Consider the following 10,884-nt stretch of genomic DNA (forward strand, 5'->3'; position numbering starts at 1 on the left):
AAAATCGATTTTTTGAGCTAAGAATGTCAGAAAATACTGATTTTCAACAAAAATTGTTCAAAAATGCGATTTTTGGGAAGCCTGGCGTGCCTTTGGCGCGTATCCAGTAAAAACTGAAATTTTCAGCTTTTTTAGATGAAAACCACACGATTTTTTAATTTTTATGGTGCTGGCGTGCTTTTGGCGTGTTGAGTTTTGAAAGTTCGGTCAAAAGACCGATTTCAAACCCAATTTTCAAAGATGTGGGGCGCCTTTGACGCGTTTTTTTTCCTTAAAAAATGGTAAATTTACGAAAAATCGAATCTGGCGCACTTTTGACGCGTTTTTGATCGAAATTTCGATATTTCATCCAGTTTTAGTCTCAAAAATTGCAAATTCTTCACATTTTTATTCAAAAAATCACAAAAATGTATTTTTGATCTCCCTTTTTTTTAATTTACCGCCAAAATTATCCTCTTTTTTCACTTTTTTCACACGCTGACATTGTTGGATTGTTGGCGCCAACTCACTTCTTTTCTTCTCGGTTTTTCCCATTTTTTCCTCTAAAATTGCTCTTTTTCTCTCATTTTTCCTCCTAAAAATTATTAAAATATCAATTTTTTGCAGAAAAGCACCCATACATACATACCTCAAATACTCAATCAATTATAGCTCGAAAAGCAAATCTATAAATAACTGGAAAAAATGGATCATCTTGGATTAGAGGACGATCAACAAGAGAAGCTTCGGCAGTTTACGGTAAGCAGCGTTGAAAATATTTTAGCGCTGTTAAGCAGCGCTAAATTCGAGAAATAGGTTTTTAGCGCTGTTAAGCAGCGTTAAAATCGAGAAATGGAGATTTAGCGCTGCTTAGCAGCGCTAAAACATGAAATTGGGTTTTACCGCTGTTAAGCAGCGCTAAAACTTGATTTTGGATTTTTAGCGCTGCTAAACAGCGCTAAAATTGGAGATTTGCTTTTTAGCGCTGCTTAGCAGCACTAAAACTTGATTTTTCCACAAATTATCGATTTTCATGCTGTGGCGCTGCTTAAAATCATCATAAATTTTGTAGTTTGTAGTGTATAAGCAGCTCCCGGGAGTCATAAAGCTGTTAAGCAGCGCCAAACTACAATTTTAGCACTGCTAATAGGCTTGTAAGCAGCGCTAATATTTTCGGATGACTTGGAATGTTGTAGTTTGTAGTTATAGCGCTGCTTAACGAGTTTTTAAGCAGCGCCAGAATGAAAAATCGATTTTTCAGTCCAAAATACATATTTTTTGCAGAAATTTTTGTTATTTTTCCAACAAAAATTGTTAAAAATCAGATTTTTATCTCATATTGCTACCAGTTGTTCTGTAGTTTGTAGTGTGTAAGCAGCACTGCTTAAAATGACGAAAATTGTGTAGATTGTAGTGTCTCAGAAGTCTTGTTAGAAGCATTGATTTTATCTCTTTAGCAGCGCTAAAAATCAGATTTTCTCTTCAAAAAAATCAATTTTCTCACTAAAAAAAAAGGATTTTCCGCTCATTTTTCATTGAGAAAGTCAGATTTTGAGCGGATTTTTGAGTAAATTTTCATATTTTCATCAAAAAAATGGCGAAATTTCGATTTTTGGGTGTTAAAATACGATTTTCCAGTCAAAAATACAGTTTTTCGTCTGCAAAGTAAAGAAAAATCTCAATTTGAGGGGAAAAATTGATTTTTAGCGCTGCTAAAGAGCTAAGCAGCGCCAAATCTCAAGTTTCGATTTCAGCGCTGCTTAACAGCGCAAAACTCAAATCTAAGCTAGTTTGAGCAATTTTAAAAATTTTTGAGTCAAATTTCCTGGTTTTCGGGTTAAAATCCATGATTTTAGCGCTAAATCTCTATAAATTTCAGCTAAAACTATTTTTGCGTTGTTTACTATCGTTAGCAGCGCTAAAAATCAGTTTTCTCCTCAAAAATTCAAATTTTTCGAGTTTTCGCTCAAAAAATGGCGAAAATTCGAGTTTTTGAGTCAAAAAATCGATTTTGCATTCAAAAAACTCTATTTCTTTCAGGACATCACTCAAGAACACGACCGTGAAGTGGCAATCGGCACTCTGGCCTCACTCAACTGGAATTTGGAACAGGCAATCGAAGCTCATCTGATGCAAGAAGACATGAATCAAGACGATGATCCGGAGATAGTTGAACAGATACCCGCAAGGTCAATTCTTCATCAAAATCCCCGAGTGGCAGAAGTGGGCGGAGCTCATTTCGGACGAATTGTCAATAATCAATTCATTCTTGATGACGATGATGATGATGTGATTGTCGATGTTGGGTGAGTTTTTCGTGTGAAAATCGCGAAAAATTGGCGAAAATGTTAAATTTCGAGGTCTGGGGCGCCTCCGACGCGTTTTTCTCACCCACAAACATGAAGTTTTGGAGTCTGGGGTGTCTTTGGCGCGTTTTTCTGTCCCACATGACGAAATTTTGGAGTCTGGGGCGACTTTGGCGCGTTTTTCTGTTCCACATGACGAAATGTTGGAGTCTGGGACGACTTTGGCGCTTTTTCTGTCCCAAATGACGAAATTTCAGAGTCAAGGGTGTCTTTGGCGCGTTTTTCTATCCTACATACGAAATTTTGTAGACTGGGGTGCCTTTGGCGCGTTTTTCTGTCCCACATGACGAAATTTTGGAGTCTGGGGCGTCTTTTCCTCGTTTTTCTTGTGAAAATAGCCAAAAATCGAGCCTAGGGCGCTTTTGACGCGTTTTTCTCTTTCATTTTTAATGCAAACTTCCAAATACCACCCGACTGGCGCGCCTTTGACGCGTTCCCAGTCATATGTCACAGATTTCGCGGTCCGCAATTTGTCGTGACGGTGTTCACAGACTGTTTTTGTGTTTTGAATAGTTCACGTGCCCCATCGTTTGCATTCTCTCACGTAGAACTTTTTGGGGACCTAAAATTTAGGTAATTAGTGAGTTAATTGGTTAATTAGTTGATAATTGTTTATACAAATAAAACATCGATGAAATTTAGAAATTTAGCTCCAAAAATCGGAAAACATTTGAGTTTTTCAGAGTTTTTAGGCTGTCAGGCGCGCCTTCGACGCGTTTCAGCGCTATACTAGGAAAGTCAGGAGTTTTTGTGTTTTTAACTCGATTTTAACGAGAAAAACGCGTCGGAGGCGCCCCAGACTCGATTTTTGGAAATTTTATTGAGTAAAAGCCGTTAATAGCATAATTAACAGTAATGTTTTCTATTTTAGAGCTGGAAAACGCGTCCAAAGCGCCCCAATCTTCAAAATTTTGTGATTTATGGTGTCTGAGGCGCCTTCGACGCGTTTTTCAGCTTTAAAATCGTGAAAAATCATGTCTGGGCCGCCTTGAACGCGTTTTTCTTGGTAGAATCGCCAAAAAGTCGTGTCTGGGGTGCCTTCGACGCGTTTTTCAGTGTTAAACTCTCATCTTTTGGTCTCTTCATTTACAATAATTGTCACAATGAGATTGCGTATACGCTTACGCAACCCACCTCCTCCCAATGCCTCTCATTTATATCCGCCTGACCCATCACGGATGGAAGGGACGGTAGTAAGAGGGGGCACACAGTGCCCTCCGTCTCCTCCTCCTCCTCAATCGATTTTCTATGCGCTTTGTGGCCGTGGTCATCCTGTGAAGAGTTTTTGTGTTTTTATAGGATTTTAGAGGGTTTTTTAGAGTTTTAGCCCAAAAAAATTGGGGAAATTTCGACGTTTTAGCTACTAAAGAGTGCCTGAAAGACTTTAGCGCTGCTAAGCAGCGTTGAGAATTTTAACGCTGCTCAACAGCGCTAAACTCGATTTTTGGTGGTTTTTTGCCGAAAACTCGCGAAAATAGTCTGTTTTTGCTGAAAATTTGTGTGAAATTCGGATTCTGAGGGTCATATTCACTTTCAAACATGAAATTTCCGCAAAAAATGAAATTTTGAGCCATTTTTAGACTTTAGCGCTGCTAAGCAGCGTTGAAATCCTCTCATAAAGATTTTAGTGCTGCTTAACAGCGCTAAACTCATTTTTAGCGTTTTTTTTTGTCGAAAACTCATTTTCAATCCATTTTTCATCATTTTTTCACAAATTTTGGCGTTTTCTATTCAAAATTGAACCAAAATTAAAAATTTTACGGTTAAAAATAGCTTTTCAATTGAAGGACCCCATTATTTTCCAAGTTTTTCAATCTAATCCTTTTGAAATTCGATTTGTGGCGCATTTTTCTCAATTTTAACAAGTTTTCACAAGTTGATTACAAAAATTTCCACCCCAAATTATTCATTTTTGGTGTTTTTGATGAAAAGTTCTCAAAATTTGAGTTTACACTGATTTTCAAGATTTTCTTCTCGAAAAATCGAATTTCGCTGCTAGAATTGACGCAGAAGCCAAGTTTTGTGACAAAGAATTCAATTTTGTGCAATTTTGACAAGAAAACCGCGTCGGAGGCGCCCCAGACTTAATTTTTAGCGATTTTGACTAGAAAAACGCGTTCATAGCGCCCCAGACTTAATTTTAAGCGATTTAGTTGAGTAAAATGCGTCAAAAGCGCCCCAATCTCCGAAACCCTTCAATTTTTCTCCTTTTCACTCAATTTCACCCAATTCTCACTAATTATCCCCATCAAAGTTTCAGATCTGAAATGCCATCAACTCGAGGACGTCGTCGCGGACGTCCGGCAGCATCGGCCGCATCAGCACAAGACGAGATGACGGTCGATAACCAGGTGAAAAGATTGCGGGTGTGTGAGAAAAATCTCGTTTTTTGGATGGAAAAAGCGGAAAATTTGATACAGATATTTCGAATTTTCCGCGTTTTTTGAATACTAGCTCCTCATCTATCCCAGTTAATTAGTTAATTGGTCAATTAGCTTCTAACCCTTTTCGGCTTCTTTTTAAATTATCGATTTTTCTAAGTTTTCTCTCTATTTTAGACATTATTAATGAGAATCCACCCCCATTACTAACGTCTCCAATTTCAGATTGACGATGATCAACAACGTGATAATGGAAAGGCGACGAGCAGCAATAAGAGAGGAGCCGCGATTCCAAGACAAAGTACGGACGGGAAATTCATTGATTTCTAGTTTTTGAGGGTTTTCGCCCGAAAAATTGGCATATTTCGATGTTTATAACCACTAGAGTGACTTTAGCGCTTCTAAACAGTGTTGAGAATTTTAGCGCTGCTTAACAGCGCTAAACTTGATTTCCCATAGTTTTTGTTTGAAAATGGCTCGAAAATTCGGTTTTTGAGATGGTTCTGAGCAAAAATTCGGGTTTTCTCTGATTTTTAGGGAAAAATATTAAAATTTAGTGCAAAAATCTCCATTTTAGACGTTTTTTGACAAGTTCTGGTTGAATTTTCAGTTAAAAAAGACATCGCAAAGGCTAACCAGCGCTAAAATCAACATGAGCAGATTTCAACGCTGCTTAGCAGGGCTAAAGTCCAAAATGGCATTTTCAAGACTTGCTAGGCGGATATTTCATGTTTCAAAGTGAAAATGACGCTCCGAATTCGAATTTCACACAAATTTTCAGCGAAAACTGACTATTTTCCCGAGTTTTCGGCAAAAACCACTAAAAACCGAGTTTAGCGCTGCTTAACAGCGCTAAACTTGGATTTTCATAGCTTTTGCTCGAAAATGGCTCAGAAAATGAGTTTTGGAGGTTGTTTTGAGCGGAAATTCGGTAGTAATACGGTAGAAATGTCTCATTTTGCCGATTCTGGACATCCGGACATGATCTGGACACACAGGCTGACGTCCAGACCGGAAAATTCAAAATTTTAATGTTTTTGCGAAACGGACATTCGGACACAATTTTTGTCTAAAAATTCTGTGTAATTCGGACATTCGGACACTCTAGACACACAGACACGCACTTTTCCCCGAAAAGTTAACATTTTCACCGTGAAACTCTAATTTTTTAGGAATTAGAAAAAGGCTAAAAACCAGCGTTTTCTAATCATTTTTCATTGTTTTCTACAAAGATATTTCGAAACATGTGCTTCTCAAAACGACTGATGAGTTTAGTGACTGAAATTTGCGCTGATAGTCTGCAATTTTTGCGGTTTTGACTTTCAACTCAAAATTACGATTTTTGCCGAAAATGACAAGGCTTCCAGATTTTTTAGCGTGATTTTTGCTTCTTAACTTGAAATTTTAGCCTGACAAGTTGAAAACACTACTTTTTGCATCATTTTTCAACTTTGAGAATTTTAGCTGGGTAGCAGCGCTAAACAAAAACTCGCGAAAATAGTCAGTTTTCGCTGAAAATTTGTGTAAAAATCGAGTTCTGAGCGTCATATTCTCTTTGAAACATGAAATTTCCGCCTAGAAAGTCCCGAAAATGGGATTTTGGACTTTAGCGCTACGTAACAGCGCTAAATCCGAAATTAGCGCTGGTTAGCAGCGCTAAAACTCAAAATTCAATAAAATTGCTTTTAGTCAAAAATTGCGGTTTAAACGCTTCCAACTCGCTCTAAAACCACGAAAACCCTAATTTTTTTGCTTTAGACGGAATTTAAATTCAAAATTGCGATTCATATCGATTTTTGTGTTTTAGCGCTGCCTAACAGCGCTAAATCCAAAATTAGCGCTGGTTATAACCATGGTTAGCAGAGCTAAAAACTTGAACTTCAAAAATTCTACATTGTCAGCCAATTTTCGCTGTTTTAGACGGAATTTCAACTCAAAATTGCGATTCCTGTCGATTTTTGAGCTTTAGCGCTGCTGAACAGCGCTAAATTCAAAAATTATGTTTTTAGCCAAATTTTGCGATTTAAACGCTTATTTTCCGTTTCCAGAACGTGGTCAAGCCGAACCAACAACATCTGGATCCTCATCTGGCGCCACTTCTACTTCAGCCACCTCTTCATCCACCGCCACTCGTCGTCACACCCGTGCCAATCCAGCACCACAAGAACCCGCCCATCCGGAACCGGCTCGTCATCAGAATGGAATTCTCACTTCGTCTCGTCAGAATCAGTCACGTCGACATGCTCCAGCTGCTCCAATTGCTCCAGTTGTCATTGATTCGGATGAGGACGACGATTCGATGATTGTCTATGATGATGAGGGTGATAATCATCAGAATGAGCCGATGGACAATAATGAGGTTAGGAAATTGGGAGCGAACTGGGGAAAAATTGAGTGAAAATCACCAAAATCTGAGTTTTCTTGGTTTTAGCGCTGAAAAACGCGTCGGAGGCGCCCCAGACTCGATTTTTCGTGATTTCGACGGAAAAACGCGCCAAAGACGCCTCCGACTCGATTTTTGACAATTTTAACGAGAAAAACGCGTCGGAGGCACCCCAGGCTCGATTTTTGGCAGTTTTAACGAGAAAACGCGCCCGAGGCGCCCCAGACTCGATTTTTCGGCGATTTTAGCAAGAAAACGCGCCAAAGACGCCCCCGACTCGATTTTTGACAATTTTAACGAGAAAAACGCGTCGGAGGCACCCCAGTCATCAATAATTCGACTTTTCGCCAGTTTTTTGCTATTTTTGGATGGAAAACGTGCCAAAGACGCCCCTTACTCGATTTTTGACAATTTTAACGAGAAAAGCGCGCCCGAGGCGCCCCAGTCATCAAAAATTCGACTTTTCTCGAAATTCCTATTTTAGCGCTGCTTACCACTGATTGCGCGTAAATTATGACGCATTGTGTGCACTTTTGCGTGAACTCTTTTGTCTGTGATAACAGTGTTTTTTGTTCCCAACGAAAAGAATCATTTTGTGGTTTTCGCCGATAAGGAAATCGATAATTTTTGTTCATTTAATAAAGCAATTAGTAATGTTCCCCGTCGTTCGCACATTTTTCGAGAGTTTATTGCCGTGGAATGGTGCGCAGGTAAGCTGAAATCATGAAAATTTGAAGGTTTTTCACCCAAAAAATGCGAAAAAATGACGTTTTTCGCTCGAAAAATACGAAAATTCTAGATTTTTCTTTCAAAAAATGCAAAAATTCGAGATTTTTCAACTAAAAAATGCGAAAAATGACAAATTATCAATCAAACTCTCAAATTTTCAGATCGCGCCACGTGCTGGTGTCCAAAATGGGCGTGTCCCAATGATTCCGGATGGATATTCGTCGGTGCCGGACGCGTTGCGCAACTTTGTCGCCATTTTCGCCGATCGTTTCTGTGCGACACCGGCGACACAGGTAATTTATTCGATTTTCAGTGTTTTTTTAGCAAAAAAATGACAAAAATGTGGATTTTTAGCGTGATTTTCGCTTTTAAACCCGAAATTTCGGCCTAGAAAGTTGGAAAATTGAATTTTTGCGTCATTTTTCAACTTTGGCGCTGCTAATCAGCGCTAAACTCTATTTTAACGGTTTTTTTGCCGAAAGTAGTGGTTTTTGGCTGAAAATGATGAGAATTTAGCATTTTCAGCGCGATTTTCGGTTCGAAACCTGAAATTTCAGCCTGAAAAGTTGAAAAATTGATTTTTAGCGCTGTTAAGCAGCTTTGAAATCCGTTAGTAGCGCTATAGTCGATTTTGCTGATTTTTCGCCGAAAAATCGCGAATATAGTCAGTTTTCGCTGAAAATTTTTGTGAAATTCGGAAAACATCAATTCGAAACATGAATTTTAAGTCCGAAAATAAGATTTTTAGCCATTTTTCAATTTTAGCGCTGGCTAGCAGCGCTAATCTCGATAGAGGGTTTTCTGATGCGTTTCGCATAATTTGAGCTAAAAATGAGCACTTTTGACATAAATTTTGCTCTTAAATCGTAGTTTTTTTCACCCGCATACCCAATTTTTGTCGATTTTAAAGAAAAAACGCGTAAAAAGCGCCCCAGATCCAACTTTTAGCGATTTTAGCAAGAAAAACGCGCCGGAGGTGCCCCAGACTCCATTTTTCGATATTTTGACAAGAAAAACGCGCCAAACTCGATTTTTCGCGATTTTAACGAGAAAAACGCGTCAAAAGCGACCCAGTCTCCAAAATTTCGTAATTTGGGCAGAAAAACGCGCGCCAAAGAGACCCCAGACAACTGTTTTGCCCAGTTTCAGGCGTTCATGCCACCATTCTACACTGACACTCTTCCGAATGCATTGAAAGAGGCATTCGAACATCCGAATAGTGAATTGCGTCGTCCACTCGTCTTCTACATTAATCATGATCGTTCGATCGCTGCGAACATCTTCGCCTCACAAGTAATGTGCTCGGAGGCAGTGAGCTCACTCATTCGTCATCAATATATCCTTTTCCCATGGGATATTTCGAGTGATTCGAATTTGATGAACTTTTTGGAATTCCTTCAAGCGTCTAATATGGGCGACGTCCGTACCATCATTCAACGTCTCGCGATGCACAAAGTCGAGGCATTCCCAATGATGGCGATTGTGATTCGCGAGAGAAATTCGTATCGTTTGGTGGATTACTGTAAGGGAACCGATACGGCTGATCAGGTGTTGGAGAAGTTGTTGGCCGGTGTGGATGAGTATTCGAATGTTCGATTGAATGAGGCGAGTGAACGACGAGAGCGAGAGGAACGGGAAGCCATCCGTTCACAGCAAGAGGCGGAGTACAAAGCGTCACTTGAGGCGGATAAGGCGAGAATGGAGGCGAAACAGAAGGAGATTGATGAGCAACGAGCGGAAGAGGAGCGTCGGCAGAAGGAGCAGGACGATGAGGTGATGAGACGACAGATGGTTGCGTCGACACTCCCGGAGGAGCCACCGGTCGATTCGCCGCCTGGAGAGATTTTGAATGTCAAGTTTAGATTGCCGGAGGGGGGACAGGTAAGAGAGATGATGGGGGAAAATGTTCATTTTTCGGGCGAAATGTGTGGAAAATCGGCGAAATTCGCTCGAAACAACCTCAAAAACCCCGTTTTTGAGCCATTTTCGAACGAAAACTAAAGAATTCGAGTTTATCGCTGCTAGCCGATTTCAACGCTGCTTAGCAGCGCTAAAGTCAGATTTTCTGTCATTTTCAGTCAAAAATCGTTGGTTTTCGCTGAAAATGACAAGGATTCCAGATTTTTAGCTTCATTTTCGCTTCTAAACCTGGAATTTCCGCATAGAAAGTTGAAAAAACTGGTTTTTGCTTCATTTTTCAACTTTAGGGCTGCTAAGCAGCGTTGAGAATCGCTCCTGAAGATTTTAGCGCTGCTTAACAGCGCTAAACTCGATTTTTGCATTTTTGGGGGTTTTTTCGCTGAAAACTCGTGAAAATCGAAGAAATTCGCTCGAAACCAACCTCAACGACCCCGTTTTTGAGCCATTTTCGAACAAAAACTAAAGAATTCGAGTTTAGCGCTGCTAAGCAGCGTTGAGAATTTTAGCGCTGGTTAGCAGCGCTAAAGTTGAAACTTAACTCAAAAGTGACTAATTTTTGACGTAACTTTTCGGGGTCTTGTGAATCCGACTCCTCAAAGATTTTGGTACCATTAGATTCAAAATCTCCTCTAGATTCTGAATCGGAAAGAAAAATCACAAAAAACTGATTGTGGTGGGCGTGGCTTCGTCTGAAAGTCCAAAACTCAAAATTTCCAAAAATCTCAAAATGACCAATTTTTGACGTCACTTTTCGGGGTCTTCTGAATCTTATGTTCCAAAGATTTTGGTACCATCAGATTCAGAATTTCCTCTGAATTCTGAATCCAAAAGAAAAATTCCAAAAAACTGATTTTGGTGGGCGTGGCTTAGTCTCAAAATCGGGAAATCAAAATTTCCAAAACCCACCAATTTTCTTTTTCAGGACATGCGCCGCTTCCGCCGCGCCGAATCCATCCAGACACTCATCGATTACTTGTCGTCGAAGGGATTCTCACCCGACAAGTACAAATATTTCAATTCGGATTTTCCGAAGAAGGAGATCACTCGCCACTTCCCAGACCTCTCTGCCAATTTTATCGATTCAAAGTGGCCGGCGAGAGAGCAAATTTTTGTCGAGGAGATTTGA

The 10,884-nt window shown here is 39.7% G+C and overlaps 1 protein-coding gene across 1 annotated transcript; it reads left to right on the top strand.

The window, feature by feature from the left end:
- Positions 1 to 684: 684 nt before the first annotated feature.
- GCK72_007935 (uncharacterized protein) lies at positions 685 to 10,884 on the top strand (the record flags this gene model as incomplete). The annotated part of the gene is made up of 8 exons (XM_053726545.1): positions 685 to 738; positions 2,020 to 2,285; positions 4,606 to 4,711; positions 4,952 to 5,027; positions 6,775 to 7,085; positions 8,000 to 8,131; positions 8,988 to 9,719; positions 10,681 to 10,884. 8 exons carry the CDS (start codon positions 685 to 687, stop codon positions 10,882 to 10,884), a joined length of 1,881 nt encoding a protein of 626 aa, XP_053590739.1.

This window comes from Caenorhabditis remanei, chromosome II (genome assembly GCF_010183535.1).
Source record: "Caenorhabditis remanei strain PX506 chromosome II, whole genome shotgun sequence".
Taxonomy (NCBI): Eukaryota; Metazoa; Nematoda; class Chromadorea; order Rhabditida; family Rhabditidae; genus Caenorhabditis; species Caenorhabditis remanei.